The sequence below is a fragment of the Ambystoma mexicanum genome, chromosome 12, assembly GCF_040938575.1.
Source record: "Ambystoma mexicanum isolate Mex_15411 chromosome 12, UKY_AmexF1_1, whole genome shotgun sequence".
In the NCBI taxonomy this organism is placed as follows: Eukaryota; Metazoa; Chordata; class Amphibia; order Caudata; family Ambystomatidae; genus Ambystoma; species Ambystoma mexicanum.
Genome location: NC_090936.1, coordinates 888,454,512 through 888,480,743, shown reverse-complemented (window position 1 = coordinate 888,480,743; position 26,232 = coordinate 888,454,512). Strand labels below are relative to the sequence as shown.

Below are 26,232 nucleotides of genomic sequence, written 5' to 3'. Positions count from 1 at the left end.
GCCCACGCTAGTGTGAAGTTCAGGGAGATGACTCACAGGGTAGTTGGCACCCTTGGGTTGAAGGCGTCCACTACTCCTCTTCAGGGGTATGACTTTACTGACATTCTGGATGAGAGTCCCTCTGTCGAGCACAATATGCCTTTCAACCCTGCCATTGCGGACCCCTTTGCCTCCTTATGGCAGCACCCTTGTACCATTCCCCATGTGAATGCCACTTTCACAGGGAAGTATAGGCTGGCAAGAGTAGATCCTCCTTTTCTCGCCACACACCCTTCCCGAGAAGGGTTGGTTATACAGGCTGCCACTATTTCCACCAGACCCGCGGCATCCACCACTAATCTGCCTACGGACAGAGAGGGGAATACATTTCACACTTTGGCCAGGAAGGTGTTCACTTCTGGTAGCATGGCGCCCAAAGCCACAAACTTGGTGTGTGGTTTTGCCTAATACTCATTTGGCTTATGGAAGGCAGTGGAACATGTTGCTCAATACGTCCCCGAGGGTGCCATGCGGGACAGATTTTTACAGCTGGTGGAGGATGGGAAGGAGGTAGCAAACAGTCATTACAAATGGGCCTGGATGTAGCAGACTGTGTTGGCAGAGCGATGGGTTCAGCAGTTGTGAGATGCCAAGCTTATCTTAAAACTTCTGGCTTCTCTCCAAATGTCCAAAACAGGTTGCTGGACATGCCTTTTGAAGGTGATCTGCTTTTCGGTCAGAAAGCACACAAATCCTTGGACAAATTCAAGGAGTCAAAATGGACTGCTAAATCTTTGAGCCTAGCGGCACAGCTGGCCAAATCTGCCTTCAGCTTAACCTCTAGCTGCAGGGGCTATAGACGTTATGTGCCCTATGGCAGGAAGGTGCAGCTCCCGCAAGCCAGGCAAGTGCAAAGGCACTTCACGTGCCCCAGAAGGGGCAGAGGGGCCTCTAGAGGCCAACAAGCAGCAGCAGCGGCTGGGTCGCCCGTGCCCTCTAAGCCGCTTTGATTTCCCCTCCCACAATGCACCAGTTGGTTGATGGTTGGCAGGGCATTTGCCCCAGTGGCAGGAAATAACTTCTGACGCCTGGGCCCTGCAGTTGATTCGATCGGGTTATTGTCTGCCTTTCCTAAAGAGGTTTCCAGACAGACCTCCACCACCCCCAATCCAAATGGGACAGGAACTCCTGGAAGAACCGAGAGCCCTGTTGTCAAAGGGTGCTGTGGAAGAGGTACTTCCTGATCAGAGAGGGTCGGGTTGGTATTTCCGTTACTTCCTGGTGCCCAGGGCCTTGAACAAGTTCCTGAGGAAGGACAAATTCAGGATGGTGTTGTTGAGAGAGAATCTACACGCTCTCCAACTCCACGACTGGCTGGTGTCGATAGACCTATAGTACGCTTATTTCCATGTGCTGATACACCAAAAGCACCGAAAGTTCCTAAGGTTCCTCATTGGCGACAAGCACTATCAGTTCAAAGTGCATCCCTTTGGATTGACCTCCGGGGCAAGGGTCTACACCAAGCTCATGGCATTAGTTGTGGCTCACCTCGAGAGATCCGGGGTCCATGTATTTCTGTACCTGGATGACTGACTGATCCAAGTGAAGTCGGCGGGGCAAGTCTTGTCTCATCTGTACGACACCTGCCTACTACTGCACAGGCTGGGCTTCTCCCTCAACTTGAAGACGTCCCATCTGATGCCAGTTCAGCAGCTCCAGTTCATTGGAGCAGTCCTAGACACCCGGGTTGGAAAGTCTTTACCACCCGAGGAGAGAGTCAGCAACATCGGTCAGATGGTGCAGTTGTTTTAGAACCACGCCACTCTTCCAGCGGCTTCTTTCCTCCTCCTCCTCTTGAGTCTCATGGCCTCCTGTATTTGTCTAGTGCCAGAGGCCATGCTGCGTATGAGATCCAGGGACCAGTGGTCTCAGTATCTGGGAGCTCTCACGGATCGCCTTTCAGTGTCCAGCCAGGTAGTCCGCGAACTGGGCTGGTGGCACATGCATAAAAATCTGTTGGCAGGGGAACCCTTCTGGCCTCCCTGGCCCCAAGTGCAAATGGTCACGGATGCGTCCCTGAAGAGGTGGGGCACCCACTGCGAGGATTTGCAGGCGAGCGGCCTATGGTCTCCATCGGAAGCCAAGTGGCATATCAACAGACTGGAGTTGCTGGTCATCAGGTTAGCCCAGAGGGCCTTTGCCCCGTCTCTCAGAGGGAAGCATGTCCTCGTCCTGACAGACAACACAGTGGCCATGCACTACCTCAACAAGCAGGGCGGAGTGCACTGCCGCACACTGTGCACAGAGGCAATTCAGCTGTGGTTCTGGTTGAGAGAGAACCAAATCTCGGTCTCGGCAGTTCATCTCGCGGGGACAGAGAACACTTTGGCGGATGCTCTGAGCAGGCAGAGCATGGTCTCACATGAGTGGAAAGTATGCCAGGAAGTCCTAGAGGAGGTCTTCACTCTCTGGGGTATGCCAGCAGCGTATTTGTTCATCACAAAGTCCAACAGAAAGTTTGAACAGTTTTGCTCGAAGGAATTCCCTTTGAATGGTGCACTATGGGGCGCATTACTGGTGGATTGGACCTTCCCTCCGATTCCCGTCATTCCTTGGGTTCTGTGGAGGTTGAAGAGATTACGAGCATCCATGATCCTGATCATCCCAGATTGGGCGAGGAGAACATGTTAATCCGATCTCCTGGGTCTGACCATCTGTCCACCTCACCGTTGCCTCTGCCTCAGGATCTCCTAACCCAGTCAGAGGTTTGTGCTCCGCCGACCCCCAGATTCCCTCAACCTACATGCGTGGCTCTTGAGAGGATGACATATGATTACTGGGACTTCTCAGAAAAGGTGCTTGAGGTATTACTGGCTGCACACAGACCTTCTAGATCTCTGTGTGTGTGCAGGTGGAGAGGATTTGAGCCATGGTGCAGGGAAGGCGAGAACGCAAGACTGACCCTATCTCTTGCCCCACCCCCACAGTGATGCAGTTCTTTCTGTCTCTGGCCTCTTCAGGCCTCCAGGTTGCCACAGTGAAAGGGTATTTGGTGGCCCTGTCTGTGTTCAGACCACGGTTCATTTTTCACCATTGTGGTCATGGCCCAGTTCCTAAAGGGCCTTCTCAACAGGTTTCCGCCAGCCATCTTTGTTGTTACCAGATTGGTATATTAATCTGATTTTGACTTACTTGATGGCGGCTCCGTTTGAGACTATGCATTCATGTTCTTTGCCACTATTGTCCCTTAAGACATCCTTTTGGTCGCGATCACATCTGCCAGGAGGGTTAGCGAACTGCAAGCCTTGTGCTGCAACCCCTCATTCCTGAAGTTCTTTTGTGAAAAAGTCTCACAAAGTCAGGCCCGGATTCCTTCCTAAGGTGGTTTCAGAATTTCCTCTGTCCCAGTCAATTGATTTACCTGTCTTTTACCCTCCTCTGCATCCCTCAGAGGAGGAAGAGCAGTTCCATTGCCTTAATCCCAAGAGAGAGTTAAGCTCCTTTGTCGCTCGTACATCTGAGTTTAGGAAATCACACTAGTTGTTTGTAGCCCATTCCTTGTCTAGAAAAGACCTTGCCATCACTAAACAATCCTTGTCACAGTGGATTATCTTGTGCATATCCGAGAGTTACCAATCGGCAGGCAAGGAGCTTCCAGCTGGCATCGGGGCTCACTCGACCAGAGGGGTCTCAACCTCTACAGCCCTCCAGAGAAGTGTTTGTGTTAGGGATATTTGCGGGCGGCCACTTAGTCATCATTACATACCTTCACCAAGCACTGTGCCTTGTACATTGCACAGGGAACTGATGCTAGCTTTAGTAGGGCGGTTCTACAGAATCTTCTGGTTTAAATCTTTCTGCCCTCCTCCGTTGTCCTAAGTGCTTGGGAAGTCTATCATGATGAGGAATTTGCGGGAGACAAGCAATCCATTGAAGGAGAAATTACCTTACCGTAATGTTCCTTCTATGGATTCTTCTCCCGCAGATTCCTCATCGACCCGCCCATCCATCCCCGCTCAGAAAGTTCTGTCTGTACTCACTTCTGTCCAAACGCAAAGGCATCTGGTGATGGCTCTGGAATGACTGGTTCTGTTTTGACAAAAAATAAAACAAATAAAGGTTTTTATTCACACATTGTTGTGGGTCCACCCTGTGGGGGTGTATCCTTGTTAATATTTTAACGGCTGGTTAGCCTCCTCCTGTGGTTTTTCATCTGCAGCGTTCAATTGCAAGGGGAACAATGTGGAGGAACTGAGGCATGGGGTATAGGGGCGTGGTGTATATATACGACGCGTGATGTCGCGTCCCCAGCCGACGATCGAGAGCCAGACAAGACCAATCGACGGCCGAGTCGAGGTCCACTACGCCCTCTGTCAAAAAAGTTTCCGAACAGCACAGTTGGATGATGGATATCTATCATGATGAGGAATCTGCGGGAGAAGAATCCATAGAAACAACATTACAGTAAGGTAATTTCTCAGTTTTGATTGCCCATTTTTCAAAATTATCAAATTGAAGGGACATGATTTTAGACTGATTTGTAATGGTTGATTACTACAGACCACCAAGCCCACGGAGATGAAATGATTGCCTAGAACTACTGCAGCAAAACATTGTACATGGCACTTAGGTCATGAGGGCTACGATTCCCTCCCATTCTGCTGCGTATTTACTTGAAGCTTAAGTTTGGGGTTGGGTGCCCTGGATGCATTGTATGATCAAATTTAAGATGAGGTAACAAATATTCCAATGTCGTAGACATGAAAGGCCTTTCATTACATGATTTTCTGGCCGAGTGGGGCATGAGCACTTTAAATGTCCATTCACCTCTCCCAGCCATTCCTGGCAAGTATACCTTTCATGGACACAGAGGCAGATCAACAGTGGACTATATTTTCTGAAATGTTTAATTCTGGGATCAGGTTAAAGATGTTGTGGTAGTCCCTTGTCTCCATAGTGATCATTGAGCTCAAAATGCAGGTTTGTTTTTGGTCCTACTAATGCTATTTCCCAAGTAATGGATCACATTATAGAGGTTCACATCTCCCTCTGCTAATCGTAGATACTTTAGATGTGACACCTGCTCGATCATGGAGGGGTGATATCTCAACTGTTCGGTAATGAGAAGATACTGATTGATGCATGCCTTTTGAAACAAGGGAATCTACTGATCTGATAAGCTATTGCAAATTAAACATTTTACCCTACACCCATCAACCCTTAAAGTTAATTGTGATGAATCATGATTGGATGAGTGTTAAATCGGTAAACATGCTTTGTTGGAGTTTTTGAAACCTGAAGTATTAGAGCAAAATAAAATTTCTGCACAAGGGAAACATTATACAAATAGTTTGAATCATCGGAAACAGAATCTAAGGTTGAAGGCCTGGGCAGATTTATAATTGTTCTTTTATAGCTAATAATTGATTCTTGTAGCTTCAAATCACAATTCCTACTAAGCCTTGCAGCCTATGTATGCATCTAAGAACATGGTAATAACCATAGTTTCTCCATGGAGGATCTATTTTGCTGAGATATAGCAGGCAAAACATCTGCCTATGCAGGAGGACCCCTTCAAGGTCAGTAATGTTGCAGCTACTATTTAGACTGGGGATGAGTATAGCTCCCTTGTTTCAGTTAACTGAAATAGAAGAGGCCATTTTAAATACCAGGAGTAGCAAAAGCCCAGGTCCAGACTGCATTCTAATAAATCTATTGAAGTCACTAATAATGATTGTCAAAATGACTGTAATGTTTTGAACAATATTAATTTTAAATGCATTTATAGACTCATGGTGGTCAGCTGTTAATGAACCGATATTTTCAAAAAGGGTGGTTTAAATTACTTGTTGGAGATCCTATTAGATAGGCTAAGGATTGGGCTGAGTTGCGGCACATTTTGGCCCCTACACAGCTTGGTTGTAGGGAAGGATTTGGTACTAACCACCAATCTCTGAAACCTTTCTTAAATATTGCAAAAGGATTTTACATCAACGGAGAGCCTATTTTTGCTAATTTTAAGGACCTATCTCTGGCTTTAGATTTACGTTACCATTCTAAACTGTGGAGAGTTATGGCGGATAAAGCCTTCCGTCTAATTTGTTTAGGGTAATAATAGAACTCCACACTGGTAATTCAGCTAGTGTTTAGATACAACACACCTACTGGAGCCCCCACACAGTCGTTTGAAGTTGGTTGTGGTGTGAGGAAGGGATGTGTGCTTGCCCCAATGCTTTTGATCTCTATACTGTGATGCACTATACTAGTGCATCATAAAGGAAACTTTGTGATCATAAAGCACACGTTGACTCCCTTAGTCTGCCTTTGTGTTCAGCGCCCTGGTGCCTCAGGGTTTGGGCGCTTTACAACTGTAAAAATAAATATGCGGACAATACTGTTTTGATGGACCACACTCTGCAATGACTCATTGACGTCTGTTGTATATTCACCTTATGAGTTCTGCAGCTCTATTAATACATGTTAAAAATTCTGCAATTATGGCTCTTGCTGCTAAAAATAAGTCTGACCCGTGTTTGTCATTGGGGTGGGAAAAGATGAAGAGGGTTATTCATTTTGGCACCTGCATGTGAGGTTTTCATCTCATCTGAAGCTTGCAAAATGTGCAGAATTTGAATAGAAAATGGATGCAGGGCAGCTAGTGGAATTTCAAGATGTTGCTCTAATTTTAAAGCACAACGCACAAACCTTATTTTGGGAGCTTGTAGAGCAAAGGCTAAATCTACGGGGTTACTTATTTATTTTTATATTTATATATTGCACAGGGGCATCAAGGCGCAGCTTACAAAGAGAAAGAATTAACAGAAAAAAGGGACAGACGAGAAGTGGTAAGAGAGTTAGTAGACAGTGTTACAGTTAGTACATGAAGAACCAAGTTTTCAATTGTTTCTGGAAGACCCAATAAGCTTGATCCTCCCTCAAAGTTGGGGGTGGTGAGTTCCATAGTTTGGTTGCAAGGACTGGGAAGCTCAATCTGGCGCTTGTTATGGAACAGAGGTGTGGGGTGTTGGTGAACCAAAGGTGTTACAGAAAAACAGAGAATACATTATGTAAAATAAATGTGGGCATGTCGATGTCAGCACCTGCCTACCGAGCCCATATAGAATAGAGTAAAAAATATATTGAAGACGAGTAGAAAATAAACCTATGTTAATGGTATTAAAAGAATTGTATCCAAAGGCGGAATGAACACAAATATTTTTAAATGATTTATGGGACAAAGAGGCCGTGTTAAATTATCCTTGGATTAAATTTGTTTAGAATTAATTGTCTGGAAGGTCTGCTTTGAACTGTGTGATGATTCCAATGGAGTCATCACGGATTCCCTGATGGTGACCTCCTCCCATGTGGCCAGGGGACGGCAGCCGCTACCTGATCCTGACCCTGGGGGCGGTTATATGAAGGAAGCTCACATGGGAGGAGGCAACTACTGGGGAGATGTTTTGACTTCATTGGACAAGATGCAGTATTCCCTCCCTTTCCCATGAGGAAGACCCTCTAATACCAGAGTTCTTAATGTCATATTGTCATTCTGGTCAGACCCGCACCTTTGACTCAAACACCCACAACTCACGCATAACACCTTTTGTTTCTGATGTGCCTTTATGTGAAATCTCTGAGAAAAAACATCTGAGTTAAAATTCCAATGACATGCATGGACTCCAACTCTAACAACCACTCGGGTACTGAGACGAGGAGGAGGATGAGGGAATTTGTGCTAGGTGACAGGAGCTTGAAGTACAAAATGCAGGCTAGGTGCTGTTCGAAGTCTTTAGTGCGTGTGACATGTAAAGATGGCTACTGCACTAAAGGATCGAGCAGTGCAGGAGAAGACGTTGAACCCCATGCTGAGACTCACAAATGCGAGGCACGCGGACAGATGTGGTGGAAAGGAGAAGGCCGCCTGGACAGGAGAAACAGTGCGTTTGAGCAAGAAGGGGTGTGGAGGCGCTAGAAGCCGTGCATTAATTTATGGATGTTGGGCTGCTTGAAGAGACAGCGTTCTCCAGTCTGGGCCAAAAAGGAAACCGCAGAGCTACGCAGGACACTGAAAGAACATCAGCACACTCCAAAGTGAAAGGCAGGTGAAGGAACCACACTGCAGGGGCGCAAGCAGAGTTGGAGACGCTGCAAGATACCGTTGAGACTGCCCAAACCAGATGGGGACCCTGCGGCGTTCCGACAAGCGTGCCAACAAATGTTTGAATGGTATGTAATTGCTGATGCAGGAAATACCTGAAGTTTGTTTAAACATAATCAAGGCAAAGTACAAAGGCAAACCCCAATCAAGTACATATGCATGAGTTGTTACCATAGACCAGTATACCAAGCACCTCACGGTATGTGCTATGGTGGTCTAGCCAAAGTACTGTGAAACACATAAGAAGTCCTGGCAGGAGAGTACACCAGGCAGCTGAAATTGTATAACGCTTCCTGCCAGGGGAGTATACCAGGCGATCTGCAAAGTTACAAGACAATCTACACAATCTACATAAAGACTGCTACAGAACGTATTGCTTAAAGAAACACTTTGTCCATTGAAGACACAAAGGAACTGTTGGCTAGGGAGACATTTTACCATCCTATTTAAGAATACAGGAGAAGTGGACCACCCTCTGGATCCAAGGGAGTTTACCTTGGAGAACATTTTCGTTGGAGTCATTCTTATACTTTTTGATTTTGAACACTTTTGTAAACATCAAGTTAAAGATATTTCCTTGTGCCACTTTGTTGTTTTGTTTGTAATGTGAGGGTTAAGAATAAGATAAGGACATTTTGGACACAAGGATGGCTTTTCAGGTAGTGACATCCTGACAGACAGATCTTTAGTTTTTGGTAAGGAAGTTCCTCGTTAGAATAGGGCAAGAGAGGCATTTTCCCAACCCATTTTAATTAAATAAATGTCTCTAATCAAAAACATTACAACTTTGTGTCTGGCTTTCATTTCTGACTCCTCAAAACTGTCTTAATGACATGGCTAACAGTTGTTAGCAGAAAATAAACACCTTATTAAAACAACATTATACAAGATTCACAGAAACTTTAAACCATATAAGAATTCCAACAGACACTGGATACAATTTCAGTTCACCGCTCTTCACAGCCTTATTTAGATGTTTCTCCTTTGCATTCAAAACGTGTCCTGGTTAGACTACGTTTGAACTGCTTGTATATTAACAGTGAGACTCATTCTTGTGACCTGGAGGAGGTTGAAGACCATTTTTGCCCCTTTTCCCCCTCTTCTTTAGTGTCTCAAATTCCTTTTTCTTTTGTCCAGCACCTGAAAACCATAGAAATGGCAGTGCCATGCAGTATAAATCAACTTAACATATATATACATTAGGCAATTGAGTATAATCTCAATTTTAAGAGGCTATAACAGACGGAGCAGTCTTTCTGCCCTATTATTTTTTAATTCATGCCAAACTATAGCAGGCAAATGGGCACTCATGATTTTTATAAAGCGCACATTGTGAGGAAGCATTTTATTTTGATATAAGAGTATAGGATAATTACACCATCTTGTTAACATATTAATCTACTTATTTTAATAATTTAATTTGGCATGCTGTTTTTGATTCTTATTTGAGTCCTATAGGTTTTGGGCATAACTATTGGCTATAATGAAAGATTAAGATAATGGTATTTGTTCTTTTCAGGTTTCATTTTAATTGTACTTGGCAGGTGAAATTATGGTTAGTGGTAGTTAAAATGTAATTTCTTTGCATTTGTCAACATGCAACTATCGGGAATATTTATTACTTTTGCATGTGCATATTCTGTGTATGATATGAATGTTTTTATGATAACTAACTTGTATGCACTTTGATTAGATAATTAAGATTGACTGTAATTTTGACATAATTTGTTCTTTATTTTGTACTAATTTGTTTTTTTGGAAGTCATTTCCATACGAAAGCTTGTGAAATGAAGAACAAATTGGTTATTTTTATTGCAAAATCTTTATTTTCTAGTGCTCTTTCAGTAACCTCATCCATCCAAGAAAGAAGAGCAGTCCTGTAGACTGGACACTAAGAGGGATTTGAGTTTCTGTGCTGTCAGACCCAAAGAGTACCTTCTGGATGACCAGTTGATTTGGTTTTATAGGCTCTTGAATAGGGAAAGCCATTTCAAATCAGGTGATTTCTACATGCATCATCCTATGCATCAAACCTGCTATGAATTGGTAATCACATAAGTTCCTGAAGGCCATGGGCCCAATTCACAAAAGGTTGAGTAGCAACCTCTGAGTCACAGAGAAGGAGAGGTTCCAATGCTGCACATTTCTCAGGCAGACTTGTGGGCATCTCCACAAACATTCACCAAACATTACTATCTTGATAATATGGCTGGTGAGATTGTTTGAGTAGGAAGGTCTCTGCTTAAGGATCTCTTATCTTGTTCTGTCTTTAGTACAAACAATTATTCCTTGTCTCATCTTAGTGCAGGATCTCACTTTCCAATGTCTTCCCCAGTGCATGCATTCTTGACAGTCCCTCCAATTTGCCTCAAAAACAGGATGTGCACCACTAGTGTAGCCCCAGCGCATCATTTACTTTCCGCCAGGGCTGAGTCTTACTCAGTAGTCCTATTCAGTGCCAGATAGCTGCCTTCCTTTCTCTTTAGCAGCTATTATCCTGAGACAATTGGAGCATTTCCCTTGTCTACACTGCTTTTGTTTCTTATCAGTTAAAGACGGCACAGATCCCTACCGGGGAGGGAGGGGCAGGAGGGAAGGGGAGGAGAGGTGTGTGTGTGTGTGTGTATGCCTTTACAGAACTTTTAGTACTTCACCTGAATTTTCTAGGACTAGGGTCTTTTTAATCTTTTTAGCTAAAGGTTAGAATTAGCTGGAATTTATTAAAGTGCTATTGACGCTATTTCTACCGATTTTCTATTTTAGCAACTCCACCAAAATCAGACAATTAGAGGATGCCAATTCCACCAGAATTGGAATTCTAAATGCTCAGAGTTTGGGCGAAAAAGCTACCCTACCCATTGTTAGGCAGAAACCTGTGCAGTTCCCTTGGGGACCACTGCAAAAGATTTAAGACTACAGGTATAGCAGTAAACCCACTTGGTAGCAGTCTGCACCACCCAGATTTACCTGGTAGCTGTGGCTGAGCAGTCAGACTTCCCTCAAGAAGAGTTAGGCAGTATGTAAAGGATACACAATAGGTACTCAAATACAATAGCACAAGCAAACACTGACCAGAGCTTGGTTTCAAAAGTATATAGTTATTTATTTATTAAACACACATAAGTTGAAATCACTCTAGCAAAATATAGTAAAAACACTTCAAACGCAGTTATAATGAAAGCAGTTTCAACCCTTACTCCTATCTAGACAACTCTAGGTTAACACCACATAATTAAAACAGAGGTGAGCGCTTAACGTTAGATGACACTCTAGTAGGTTCAAGAAAGGGGTAAAAAGAAACAGAAATGGGTTAAACACACCACTCTAAGGTCCAGAACACTTGCAGTAGGCTCAAAGAAGCACAAAGTCACAGGTGAGCAAAAGTCACTAGGCAGGGCCCACTCTTAGAGTAGCCGGAGCGAAAATGTGCCCAAGATCACACTGTTATTAGGGATTCAAAGTCTTGCAAAGAGTTAGAAAGAGTTTAGAGTGGCTTAGAAAGTTTAGCCAGGGTGTTCCAGGCACTCCCAGGTTCGAAAGCCGGGGGCTAAATCTACCCCGTACAGTCGGTGGCAAGGGAAGCCAGGCGGAACACGGTACCTTAAGCGGAAAGGATCCTCCAGCGGTGGCAGTTGTTCCAGGCAGTGGTAGCAAGGCTCGACGTCGGTCAGGGGAGAAGAAGTTCTCGCTGAAGAGCAGAAGAAGAGGGTCGTTGCACTGCCCGGGAAGAAACCAGCCGCGGAGTCCTCCGGTTAAAGGGGTTGTACCGACTTTCGTGGTTGGGGTAAAAGTGGTGGGGTTCCGGTTGCCGGGGTGCTTGGCACTGGCAAGGCGGCCACGAGATACCTCGAGAAGCGGAAAGAAGGTGAAAACCGGTTGTCCCCACCAGTCAAGGGAAGGAGCCACTCCGTTAAGAGTTCTCCTCGGTCGTCGGGAAAAGTGGTGAGACGGTTCAGCAGGGCTCCACCGGGTGGTGTCGTCGAAGCAGGTCGGCTCAGCTCTTCCCTCGTCGGATTCTTGGTCCTGTGGCGACTTCTGAAGTTCCAGTCCCCAAAGCCCTGCTTTTATGCAGCAAACCCCCATTCACCCAGCCTAGCTGTCACTCAAACATGCTAAGTGGTGAGCCGGCCGGCTCACCACTTGGGCCAATCAGGACGGAGTGCGACTTGAGTTACCAAGGTAACTCAGTCCAGGGTGCCTAAATCCCATTCCACCCCTCCTAAGTACCCCAGACAGAGTGGCACCAGTTTGGAGGGCTTCTGTGGGGAAGCCCGCCAAAAGTGGAACAAAGGGCTCCACTTTGGGTCAGAGTTACAGAGGCGAACGCCAACGCCATTTTAGAATCAAGTTTTGGCAAAAAGTCCCAACCGGAGTTATAATAATAAATATATAAACCGGCGGTATGTTTAAGGCTACCGTAAATAAATAATTAAATGTGTTAGCCTAAAACAATGGGAAATCCCATAGGGAAATATTCGCGGTCGAATATAAAAAGTAGTTTCCACTGCCACCAGCCAAAACTCGATCAGGGGGGACGGAGACGTGCCCCCTCGACTAACAGACCCTGGGGCAATCGAATTGCCCCAGCCAGTACGTCCACAATATGATGGTTTGTACTGGTTCTGTTCAGGATTCAAGACTAGCAAAGTCTTTGGTGACTTTACATGCCCTGGGAGACAGTAGTCAGTCCCAGGGTATGGAGTCTATGTTGGGGAGTCCCTAGGACACCCCTGGGTCACGGCACAGAGGGTGCTGTGTAACCCACATCACAAAAATACAGGAGGCCCTATGGAGTAAAAGACCCCATAGCCCATTCAACACAAGGTTTAACCAAGAAAACACACTTCAACATGTCCAAGAGTGAGGGTAAAAGAGTCTCACTCTTGGCAGGAGAAAAAAAGAAACCCCAGAAATCCAGCAAAGCTGCTGGGGGACTCACTAGGTAGGGAAATTCAGCCTAAACAGAGAATTCTCCCTAACACCCATATCTTTGGTCCACAGATTGTACTACAGTTTCTGCAGCATGCCCGTTCACCAATTGAGGTAACTGTGAGGAGTCAGAAATGAAAAGCCAGACACAAAGTTGCTATGTTTTTGGTTAAAGACTTTTATTAACATAAAGCGGGTTGGAAAAATGCCTACCTGACACTGCTCTTACAGGAATTTTCCTGAATAAAACCAGAAACTAAGGATCCTTCTGTGTCGGGATGTCAAAATCAAAAAGTGTTTGTTTCCAAACATTCTATCCTAACTCTCACACGACAAACAAGAGTATAAGGTGAAAAGGTAAATGTCTTAAACCTGGTGATTGCAAAAAGAGTTCACAAAGGAAAAACAGAACAGGTCCAACATAAAAGTACTCCAAGGTAAAAAGAACTTCAGTTCCAGGGGGGGATTCCCTTTGCCTGGTTTCTTTCTCAGTTCAAATACAAAGCTTTTCGAAAGTCTAAATAAGATATTGGTTCCAGGGGAATTACCTTCTCCTGAATTTTGTCTCAATTAATCCTTTCAACACAAAAACTCAGAGTAGCAAGCCTTGATTCCAGGGGTTTATTCCCTTCCCCTGGATTCTTCCTTAATGACAATGTTGTCTTGGTTTAACAGTTGTCTTTGTCTTTCTTGGCGCACAGCAATCCTTTTTTGTTAGCCTTATAGTTTGTTCTTTCAAAAGTTCCTTCTTTGGTTCAACAAACAGTCCTTCCTTGGGACTTCCTGTAGATTTGCAACTGCATGGTATACTCCCCTGTCAAGACTTTTGCACTTGAGACTGCCTGGTATACTCGCCTGCCAGGTCCACCCACATTCATAGGTAAACAGTTCCTCTTTAAATTTCACAATTGCATTTATCTTCTTTGGTTCTGTATATCATTTTTTTTTCAACATTCGCTCTTGGTTTCCCCCAAATCTGCATTCCATACTCTCATACATGGCTCAAGCTCGTATTTGCAATATCCCTTGGTTTGCAAACAAATTCCTTAATATCTCTGTAGTTTTAAAGTTTACCATTTTTTTTGACGGGGTCACCGAAACGCCTCGGGTCCCCACTCTGCTTGGATTGACTCACGGGCTCTGTGTGGCGTCTTTGGTCATGATCGTGCTTACCCAGCAAAGCTTTGCCGCCCCCTGTCCACTCTGGACTGCTTCCAGGTCGTTCTGTTTCCTCTGGCGGCTTCCCATCAGCATGCCTGCCTTCCTTCGGGTCCCAGTAAGTGAACAGTTGTTTTCTCAAACTGCTGAATGCCCACAAACCTTCCCTCGGTTCCTGGCATGTCTGCAGCACGTCCTGCTCGTGCAACATTTCTCTGCTTCCTCACTGCAAGCTCCTTGGCTCTGCCATACCGGTCTGTGCTCCCAGGGACCACACACCTCACAGAGAGGTACGACGACTTATTCCAAAAAGCAGTAGCCTCTTGCAATTGGTTTTCAATCTTTAAATGTGCCCTGTGAAAACAACTAACATGCTCATTGAGCTTGAGGCTCTTTGTGCTCTGTATTGCCCAATCCTTCCTCCTCATTCCAGTACTTGGGTAATTGTGGGAGATGAAGTCCATTGATGTTAACTGGTGCAAATTACTTGACAAATTTGCAACCTTTCCAAAGGATGAGCCAGTTCTACATGGATGATCATTAGGACTGAAAGAGACAGTCTTGGAGCTTATATCCTTTTGTTCAGGGATGGAGGTTTGGTTAAAGGGGTTTTGGGAAAAGTGTCCTCTATTTTGCCTAAATGGAGGGATTAGATGCATGACAACAGGCTGTTAGGGTATTGGGTATCAAGGAGTCTCCTTCATGAGCAAATGGGGGATAGCATGTCCCTCCCAATGAAGCCATGACATCTCCCTGGAGGCTGTCCCCTCTCATGTGATCCTCCCTCATATAGCGGCCCTTAGGGTCAGGATCAGGTAGCAGCTGCCGTACCCTGGCCACATGGGAGGAGGTTACCACCGGGGAATCCGTGATGACTCCATTGGATTAATCACATAACGTAGCATCTTTCTCTCAGATATGTGTATAATTATTGTACAAGACCTTCCTACTTAAAAACTCCTAGTCAAGCAAAGGGATTGAAATCAACGCTGTTCAAATCATTCTCTTGTATGGGAAAACTTAACTTTAATGGGGAGCTCAACATACTGTATAGTTTTAAAAGTCTGAGTTTGTATCTTCTTTTGCAGGACAGTGAGGTTGTTATCCATGATAAGAAAACTGATGTTTCTGAGACCTTCTGGAATCCTACCTCAGACATAAGGCAACGTCGGTTAAACAGATGCACGGTTCACTTTGATGAACAAGGAGACTTTGAATCTGAAAAGTAAGTGTGCGTATACATGTCATTAAGTACTTTGGACAACTCATTTGCACTCCAAAGTGGAAACATAGGTGGAATGTTATGATCTTGACTGACGTCCTCACCTTCTCTTAACACAGCTATGTATGGGCTATATCTAGAACTGAATTACAGTTGGCTCATTATGGCTACCTACTAGTCATAGCATGTTGTATCTGTATCACAGTTCAATGGTGTGTTGTGGTCAATACAAGTCTCTGCATGTCTTAGTGGTGGTTGCTACATGGGCGTTAACAAACTTTTCAGGCAGGCTGTGTACAAACAAAAAAATACAAGGCCCATCTGTCTATGCCGGCATTGCCCAGTAAAATACATGTTCATGCACCTAGTGCCTAAAGTATGCCAGCATGCCCAGGCAAGAAACGCATGTTTGATGGATTGTCTTTCTCCCACAGATTGCTCATCAGTTGGATATCCTCATCCAGCTCTGCTGCTCGGAAAAACTTGACGGGGTCTAGTGGAGCTCGACTCGATCGTCGATCCATCTTGCTCGGTCGTCGGCTCCGAACGTGATGTCAGGCGTTGTGTATATATACTGCAACAATACGCCCCGTACCTCAGTTCCTTTTTACCATGCGCCTGGCACGCTGCTCTTGCAGAACATAGCGACTCTGGAGTCCTTGACTCTATTCAACGATTTTTTTCGTCAAAATATTGTGTTTTTCTTTTCCACGAGATATCGGCGCCTCAGATTTCAGGGTTCAAGCATTGCACTGAATGTGGCTGGAAGATGTCGGGTACTGACCAACACGACATCTGTGTGTGGTGCCTCGGCACGGGTCACGACACTGAGGGGTCCGCGTTGTATGTGGAAATGAACCCGAAGTTTATTCTGGAGCCAACAACCAAGATCACGGTGGGCCGACCCGCCGTCAAAATCTCCTGCGCTGTCGACCGTTTGGTCCTCAGAGGCCAAAACGGTGGGGCCTACCCCATAGAAGGCAAGTAGACCTTGGTGCAAGACGTAGAAGCGATCTCACTCGCAGAGACACTCTTCTTCGTCATCCACTCGTAAAAAGAAGAGGCGTCACCATCATCGATTCAACTCTGGCTCCTCGTCCGAACGAGGTAAGTCATTGGCCGGGCCTACAACTCAACAGGAGTGAGAGGAATTTAAATCCCAAATGCTTGCGATATTTGAGAAGGTGGCTGTAGGTGCGGGTGTGCCCCCAAAACAGCAGACTTCAGCGGCGATCAGTCATCCTGACCCCATCAAGCACTGACGCCGTTGACGTCGGGAGAGCCTTCGGGCTCAGCGTCAAAGAAGGCGGTTCAGCCATCGAAACCGGGACCTTCCTGCGAGTATCGGGGCTCGATCCTCCTCAATGCTCCCTCGGCGCCCAAATTTCGGTCGATGCCGACAGCCACTCCTTCTGTGCCAAAGGATAAGCCATCAAAGCAGACTATCGGCGATCGATCCTTTGTTCCACTCTCCCGCACCTATTTCTTCGACCCTAATATATTCAGGGGCTGGTGGAGTTGATTATTTCGATGACCAAGCAGACCTCCTGGCTTTGGCACAGTGGCTGCATGATGCCAGTGGGCTTGATGCATCTCCGGATGTGGAGTTGCAGCAGACACAGCCATACACTCATGCCCATGCTAAATTCAGATCACTGGTAGACAGAGTCATTGACACTCTGTGGCTGATATCTTGGATGAAGGTTCCACTATGGAGAAACACATGCCACTGAATCCTGCTATAGCCGACCCAGTCGCCTCCTTGTGGCAACGGCCCTGCTCTATTCCCCTGGCCAGCTCTACTTTGACTGGCAAGTACAGTCCGGCAAGAGTGGATCTGACCTTTTTGTCCATTCATCCTTCCCCGGAAGGATAAGTTCTTCAAGCAGCCACAGTTTTCACCAGGGCAGCTTCATCCACCTCGAATCTGCCTCCTGAGAGTGGATGCTGTTGCTAAGAAGATTTTCAACTCCGGCAGCATGGCCCTGAAGGCCAGCAATGTTTCATGTGGGTTTGCTAAATGTTCCTTTGTCCTTTGGAAGGCTGTTGAAAGTGCAGCCCAGTATACATCCCTGTGAGGGAGATGCAAGATGGCTTCTTGCAACTGGTGGATGATGGGAAGGAGGTGGCCAGGCAGTCCCTGCAAACGGGCATGGATGTGGTGGACTGCATTGGCCCGTCCATGGGGTCAGCTGTGGTGCTTAGGAGACAGAGCCTACCTGCGCTTATCTGGGTTTTCCCCTAATGTCCAGAATCGGTTGCTGGACATGCCCTTTGACAGGGAATTCCTCTTCAGTCCAAAGGCTAATGACTCCCTGGAAAAGTTCAAAGAGTCAAAGCTTGCTTCAAATTTGCTGGGCCTAGCTGCGCAGCCGGCCAAACCTGCCTTTAGCTTTGCCTCTGGGGGCAAGGGCTGCAGATGTTGCATCCCTTATGGCAGGAAGGAGCAGCTCCAGCTTCCAGAGGCCAACAGGCAGCAGCAGCGGGGGCGGCTCCGTCCCCAAAGCCGCTTTGATTTTCCCCTCCTACAACCCACCGGTTGGAGGACGGCTGTCCAAGCATCAGTGCCAATGGCGGCAGATTACCTCCAGCGCCTGGACCCTGGAGCTCGTGCAGTGTTTTTTTTTTTCTGCCCTTCTTAAGGAAACCTCTGTGCAGACCCCCGCCACCTCAATGCCAACCGAGACAGGAGCTCCAGGAAGAAGTGCGAGCCCCATTGTTAAAGGGTGCCATGGAAGAGGTACCCCCCGAGCAGAGTGGATCGGGCTGGTATTTCCATGAATTTCTGGTACCCAAGATGGGAGGAGGTCTCCGTCCCATCTTGGACCTCGGGGCCTTGAACAAGTTCCTGAGGAAAGACAAATTCAAGATGATGACATTGAAAGAGATTCGCCACGCTCTCGAGTTGCAGGACTGGCTGTGTCCATAGATCTTCAGGACGCTTACTTTCATGTGCCGATACATAAAAAGCACAGAAAGTTCCAGAGGTTCTTCATAGGGGACAAGCACTATCAGTTCAAGGTGCTTCCCTTTGGGTTGACCTCCGCTCCATGGGTCTTTACCAAGCCCATGGCAGTAGTCTCGGCTCACCTCAGGAGAGCGTATTCCCGTACTTGGGTGACTGGCTGATTCGAGGGAAGTCGACGTCGCAGGTTTTGTCCCACCTAGAGGACACCAGCTCACTACTCCATAGGCTGGGCTTCTCCCTGAATTTGCCGAACTTGCATACAATACCAGTCCAGAGGCTTTAATTCATCGGGGCAGTCATAGACACTCAGGTAGGGAAGGCTTTTCTGCCCAAGGAGAGAGTAATCAGCATTGTGCAGATGGTGAGTCTGTTGAAAAACCATAACACCTTACTAGCGGCTTCCTTCCTCTGCCTCTTAGGCCTGTGGCCTCCTGTATTATTCTAGTGCCAGAGGCCAGGCTGTGAATGAGATCCTTACAATGGCTCCTATGAGGTCAGTGGTCCCAGTACCTCAGAACACTCAAGGACCTCCTTGGGGTTTTCAGGTCAGTGGTAAACAACCTTTCTTGGTGGACCAACAGCTGCAATTTACTGGTGGGTGAACCCTTCTGGCCTCCGTGGCCTCTGGCCCGAATATTCAGGGATGCGTCTCTGAAGGGTTGGGACGCTGACTGCGAGGACTTGCAGGTGTGCAGCCTGTGGTCTGTGATGGAAGCCAGGTGGCACATCATTAGGGTGGATTTGTGAGCCATCCGGTTGGCCCCGAAGGCATTTGCTCAGTCTCTACAGGGGAGGCATGCCCTGATCTTGACGGACAATACGGTGGTCATGCACTACCTGAATAAGCAAGGTGGTGTGCACTCCCTCCCCTCTGTAAAGAGGCGATGCAGCTGAGGTTCTGGCTGTTAGCAGATCTCTGTCTCAGCAGTTAATCTGGCAGGGACAGAGAACAGCTTGGCGGATGCTCTGAGCAGGCAGAGCACGGTCTCATACGAGCAGGACGTTGTCAAAATATCGGAATTTGAATTCCCCAGATGAACTAAAACCGCTGTTCCCAAGCACCGGTCAGGGGAGACGAAGGATTCCCTGGCCAGGTATTGAGCCACAGGTGGAAATAGGCGCAGCAGCAGCGGATCCCCAGCAACTGAAAAGAGGAAACAAGGAATAGGATTAACCCCACTGAGCACACCAACACTAAATTTAGCGAAGAATTCAATAGGGACCTACCTAATTGGGAACACCGCAACTCTAAAGATGAAATACCCGCCTTTGCAAAAGGGCGGAGAAAAAGGGCTGCAGTCTGTCATGGTTTAAATTCCCAGCAGGCAGTTCATAAATGTTTAAATCCAAAAGTACTAAGAGGCACCAATAATCCTGAGCGCAAAATCCAAGAAAACCCCCTAAAAAGAGAGAACTAAATGTTCAAAGTGTCCAAAAGAGTCTACTTGATTCCAAAGGGCGCTGAAACAGAAGGGTAATCCAAAGCAGGGCCAATTCAACAGTGCCAAGTTCAGGAAAGCCAGAAAAGTCCAAACAATAAATACCAAAGCAGATGGAAGATCCAAAAGCAGTCCAGCAACACAGCCAGAGATTCCAGGAACAAGGGAAGTCAGGAAGGGCAAAAACAAGGTATAACAACAATACACTGCTCAATAAAACCTTTGAGAAGCAGTGATATGTGGGCCGGTAGCGCTATATCATTTCCTGGTAGCCTTGGTCACGTGATGAACCTGACGCGACTTCTCCGCATTCTGTTGTCAAGGACATGGGAACCTCCATGCATGCGTAGAACATCGCGCTGGGAGGCAGAGAGACCCACAACTGCCATGGATGCATGGTACCTAACCCCCACATCCCCCCCAGCACCACCCGCCAGGACCGCTGGGAGCAGGGGGCCAAATTCCCGCACCGGAGGACGCTCACAGAGGAACCGCGACTCTGGTGCCGATCCGCTGTATGGCCATGACAGAAGTGTACCAGGAAGTACTAGAGGAGGTCTTCTCTCTTTGGTGTACCCCAGCAGTAGATCTGTATGCCACGGAGTCCAATAGGAAGTGCAGGCTGTTTTGCTCGAGGGAATACCCTGCGAATGGTGCACTAGGGGATGCGTTTGTAGTGGATTGGACATTCCCTCTCCACTATGCCTTCCCTCCGATCCCCTTCATTCCTTGGGTTCTCAGGAGGTTGAAGAGGCTGTGAGCAGCCATGATCTTGATCGTTCCGGATTGGGTGAGGAGAACATGGCATTCAGACCTTCTGGATCTGACCATCTGCCCACCTCTCCAGTTGCCTTGTCACCCAGATCTCCTAACCTAGTTATAAGGTTGAGTACATGCGTGGCTCTTGAGAGGATGAGATATGACTGGGAGCTCTCTGAGGAGGTGCTCGAAGTGTTGCTGGCTGCACGCAGGCCATCTACAAGATCTCTATATGCGTGCATGTCAAGAAGATTTGAGGTGTGGTGTACGGAATGCGAGATTGACCCTGTCTCTTGCCCCACCACTACAGTGATGGAGTTCCTTCTGTTGATGGCATCTGCAGGCCTTCAGGTCACCACAGTCACAGGATATTTGGTAGCTTTGTCTGTGTTTTAAAAGGTCTCTGGATCATGTTCTTTTTTACGATCCCAGTTATGGCCCATTTCCTGAAGGGCCTTGTGAATCAGTTTTCTGCCAGTTCCCTTTGTTGTCCCAGATTGGGATTTGAATCTGGTTCTTACTTTCATGTTGGCGGCTCCCTTTGAGCCCTTGCACTCTTGTTCTTTGCGGCTGCTTACACGCAAGACAACCTTCTTCGTTGCTATTACTTCCGCTAGGCGGGTCAGCGAGTTGCAGTCCCTTTGCTGTAAACCCCAATTTTTACGTTTATTTTCACGAAAAAGTTTTGTGTAAGGTTAGGCCGGGGTGCCTACCAAAGGTGGTGTCAGAGTTCCATATTTCTAAATCGATAGACCTCATTGTCTTTTACCCACCTCCGCACCCCTCCAAGGAGGAGGAGGAGCGCTTACACCGATTGGACCCTAAGAGGGCCTTACGTTTCTATGTGGCAAGGGCTGTGTAATATAGGAAGTCGGACCAGTTTTTGGTTGCCTACTCCTTGTCCAGAAAAGGTTTCGCTGTCACCGAGCAAACTCTTTCGCTATGGATCATAATATGTATTGTGGAATGCTACCAATCCGCAGGCAAGGAGTTGCCTTCTGGCATCCGAGCACATTCCACCAGAGGGGTCTCCGCTTCTACAGCCCTGCAAAGGGGAGTTCAGTTAGCGACACCTGCCGGGCGGAAACCTCGTCCTCCCTCCACGTTTTCTCGAGGAACTATAGCCTAGATGTCGCCCGTGGGGCTGACACTTGCTTTGGTAGGGCAGTACTACAAAACCTTTTGATGTGAGCTAGCTGTCTGCCCGCCTCCTTTGTTCCACTGCTTTGGGAGTCTATCTGATGAGGAATCTGCAGTAGAATGGCAATCTACTGATAAAAGGATAAATTACTTACCGTAATGTTTGTTCTATGGATTTTTCTCCTGCAGATTCCTCATCACCCCTCCCATCCAACCCCGGTCAGAAAGCGTTGGCAGTGAGTGTACACCTTTTCACGGGGGAGACGAGACTTAGTGATGCTCCCTAGTTGGTTGCTTTCTGTATAGCAGGTCGAGCTCTCTTTTAAAAAAAAAAAAAGACTTTTGTTTATAAATTCTACATATCCCTAAGGGGATCCTTGTTGCTAACCCTCCATTGGCTATTTGTCCTTCTCCTCTCACTATTTTCCTCTGCAGCGGTCAAGCTCGGGGGGGGTGTGGGGGGGTTAGTCAGGAACTGCAGTACAGAGCATAGTATTGCAGAATATATATGACGCCCAACGTCCTGCCCGGAGCAGACGATCGAGCACCGAGCAAGACGGATCGATGAATAACGGCTGAGTCAAGGTCCACTACTCCCCCCCCTGTCTACGTTTTTCCGAGCAGCAGGGCTGGATGTGGATATCTATCAGATGAGGAATCTGAGGGAGAAGAATCTCTGGAAAGAACATTACGGTAATTAATTTCTCCTCATTGCTTAGTGAACCCAATGCATGCCAGCATTGTTACTGAAAATATAGATTTCATGCAGTGGTGCCTACAGTATGCCAGTGTTGCATGTGAGAAACCTGAAGGTGTCTCACCCGCTAGTCCCTGGGGATCTGTCATCCAGGTGGCCAGGACATGGCCATCGTTTTTGGATCCAGTTCCTGGGGGTTGGGCCAGTGTGGGAGTATCACCTGGGTGAGGGGTCTTCGGGGAGTGGAAGTGGGTCACCGGACGGCGAGATGCAGTAGCCCCTTCCCTGTAACACATTTACCCCATCCTACCAAGTAGGATACTTAGGAACTCAAATCCTCCGCCCCCTATGCCAAAACAAACGTTTCCTCGTGGACAGCTCACTACAGGAGAAAACGGACTAACACCCGAGCCATATACCGGACATGTACCAATACAATGGTCAGGCAATTACTGCTGACTGTTGCGCACACACCTGACTTCCATTACACTTCCCCACACGGATAAAAGGCAGAGCACGAAAGCACACTCTGGACAAGGCAAAGCACACGAGGAAACAGCAGTTCCAAGATAGTAGTTTAATACCAGGCAAAAGACAGCAAGACGAAGAGGCTTGCAGCGAGGGAAGAGCCTTTGACCTTTTGATCGTCAGGCTGTTAGTTTCAGGAACCTTCGATAATAGGAAATGTAAGACCAGGAGTCGAGGCTGAAGAATCCTGCATTGTGTGTCAGAGGTACCCAGTGCTCTCCCGTGTCAGTAGTCAAGGGGGGGAGAATTGTGTGCCGCTGTTGTACTGTCCTTGGCTCCTACAACAAAGTAGCACCAGTGAAGACAGCACACCCGATGATTTGGGGAGACTGATACCAGACTGGTCTGTGTAGAAGCCAAGGTTGCAAGCAGCAACATTGTATAGTGAAAACTAAAAGAGACCATTGTATGAAGCGCATGTGGCAAGCGCCGTGAACACAATTAAACATAAGATGAGTGACTGAACTTTTGAATTACTGAATTTTGAAAGCCAAAATACAATACCATAGACAGAGTGGTCTGGCACCACGTGGGTGCTCATTCGAAGGTCTCAAGTGTCCAGTTGAAAGGTGGCAAATGTGAAAAGTGCCAAGGAATTGTGAAATCGAAGTGGTCCTGCAACGGGTCAAGCCACAATCCTGTGCACATTCGAAAGTCTTCGATAGTTGATGAAAACGCTTATGAAGTTGGTTCGAGCACGGCTGAGGGAGACTAATTAAACATTGTGTTCAAACGATATATGAGCCCGGCTGAGGGGGATCCGAGATCTGGGCCCTGCTGAAGGGGATCCAGAGTGAACCGTGTGTCACCCGACAAAGAATATCCTATGAGAAATTGGATGCATAAATAATTTACGAATATTGTGTTGAGAGGATCTGAGCCCGGTTGAGGGGGATCAGAGGTGAATAGTGAATCACCTAAATCTGATAGAACTTATTGGTTGTTTATCGCATCATGCCCTCTGAATGAAGAGACTTTGAAAGGCAAAGAGACTTGTGCACTGTAAGGAACTCATGGTAGCAACAGTAAAGACAGACACAAGTAGTCGCAATTCAAGGGTGTTTATTAAACTGTATAAGTAGGTGGGATAAACGCCTAATCTAAACCTAAATCTAAGATGATAGCAAGCTTCAACCATCAAACAATAAGGCAGTCCTAGTGGCGTCTTGTCAAATAAAAGGGCCTATAGTAAGAAAAACATATTGCCAATCCTTGCGCTAAATGCAAAAGTGTGGGATAATGTTCATAAGAAAGAAAAGTTCACAAATAATAAGTCAGGATGCGGTAGTCAGGGTCTCCCTTCCCCACATTTTAAGCATGGGATAAGCTAGGATTCTGGAGCACAGCACAGGTTCAAGCTTTCCCAGCACGAGCCAACAGGTCTGCTCAATCAAGGCTTTCAGTGTTTAAGTCTCTTGTCTACAAAACGTCTCTTCCCTCCGAAGATCTAATGGGTTTCAAAATAATAAACAAAAGTTCCTTTCAGTACATACTTTGAGAAATGCCTTTATCTATGCACACTGGGGTTGACTTTTCAACCCTGGATCCCCCTCTTCCGGGGTCAGATCTACAAAACGTTCTTAATGATATCAGGACCTTTTGGTAGTTTTTTCTTGCTTCCGAGGGCCTGAAGGGTTCAGCGAACAAAACAAAATTTCAACAAAAGTTATTTTCTGGTTGCACTCTGGGTGATGTTTCCTCACCCTTGGGTCCCCCTCTTCCGGGCTCAGACCCCTCTCGAATATCAGCCTCCCTCTGTAAGGTTTACTCTGGCATGCTTTCCAAGACATTCTCTGTTGCATTGTTATTTGTTGCATTCACTGGTCGCTGGGTGTTGGCTTCTCACTCTTGGATCCCTGTCTTTTGGGCTCAGATCCTACTCGACTGTTCAGCTCTCTCTGTCAGGTTCACTGTGGCTTTCAATGCAATTTTGTCTTTGACATACACAAATCTTAATATCTTTTTAAACAGATCACTGTGGGCATCCCTCGGCCAGGTTCACTCTTGTCAACACACTGTATATTAGGACTTTAGACTTTACCCCTCTTTTATCAGCATCCCTCCTTCGGGTTCACTCTTGCCACCTTTGTCATCAGTTTTACGATACGGGATTCACTTCCCTTAGTTTCACAATCATCTGTCGGTTAAAGACTTTCGACTGTACAGAGGGTTTTACTGGACCCCTGTATGACCACTTTGACCCCCTTTCTCACCTTTCCCAAGGCTTTCTGGTAATGGTAGTACTCTTACGTCCCGTCCCCTTTCCTCCATACTGTATGGGCGTCCCTTCCTAGGGACGGGAGACAGAACCTTTTTCACCAGAAAAACTTTTTTCCCCTTTACATTTAGAGGTGCGCAGCGGTGCAGCCCTGGGAACATACGCTAGCCTGACTCGGCCCAACGGCGCCACTCTGCACTCCTGGGTTTGGCCTTGCCATGTAATTCCACGCACTCTTCCCCGGATTCTTCTCTTATCTTTTTATCTTTGTCATCTAGGTAGTTGGTCCTCCAGCGTCGCGCTCCTCCCCGGCGCATGTCGACTTCTGCGGGTTTCAGCAGATGTCCAGCCTGCGAGGGACTCTTTCCCACAACTGACCCCCACGCTCTTTGCTTCCGCTGCCTTGGCCCTGACCACGGCTGGGAGGGTTGCACTGTGTGCGACTCTGACTCCACACGCACTGAAGAACAGGCTAGCCAGGTGGAGAGAACTCTTCGAAACGGCGCCTCCAGTGGACTTGAAGAAGTTTATCCAGCAGAGATCGAGGCCCAAGGGAGGGCTGTTAATTTCCATCGCACCCCGTAAGGGTGACTTCTTCCTGAGGAAACGCCCAAACGGGAGGAACCGCTCGGTTTCTTTTACCAGCACACGCGCCGAGGCTAACCCAGCTACCGGCCTTATGGCCGAGGAGTCTCCAGACCCTACCGGTATTAGTACTGAGGGACCGCAAGGTTCTTCTACCGGGTCTACACCCAAGGGGCTATGCCCTAGTACTGGCTCCATATCTGAAGGGGCGCCTGCACGCAGCACTACCGGCGACAATGCTGAGGGCGATAAGCCTTCCAGGCCTAGACCTGAGGTGCGAGATAGGCCTCATGCTTCAACACCAAGAGGCTTGGGCGGGGTTGTGTTTGGAGGGCCATGCACCACGACTCTGGCATGTGGCACGCAGCCCAACAAAATGGCTGCCGTGCCAGACAACATGACCGCTCGTCCGATGCCACTCCTAGGAACAGAGCAGGCGGGTGAACATTTGT

General features: G+C 47.1%; 1 protein-coding gene across 5 annotated transcripts in view; it reads left to right on the top strand.

Moving 5' to 3' along the window:
* The window catches only part of OSBPL8 (oxysterol binding protein like 8), a 2,810,514-nt gene that overhangs the window by 2,355,263 nt on the left and 429,019 nt on the right, over positions 1-26,232 (top strand). For all 5 annotated transcript variants that reach the window (XM_069629380.1, XM_069629377.1, XM_069629378.1 and 2 more), the window contains one exon: positions 15,313-15,449. In XM_069629380.1, coding sequence (XP_069485481.1) covers positions 15,313-15,449 — 137 coding nt within the window. The remainder of the gene's footprint in view (positions 1-15,312; positions 15,450-26,232) is intronic.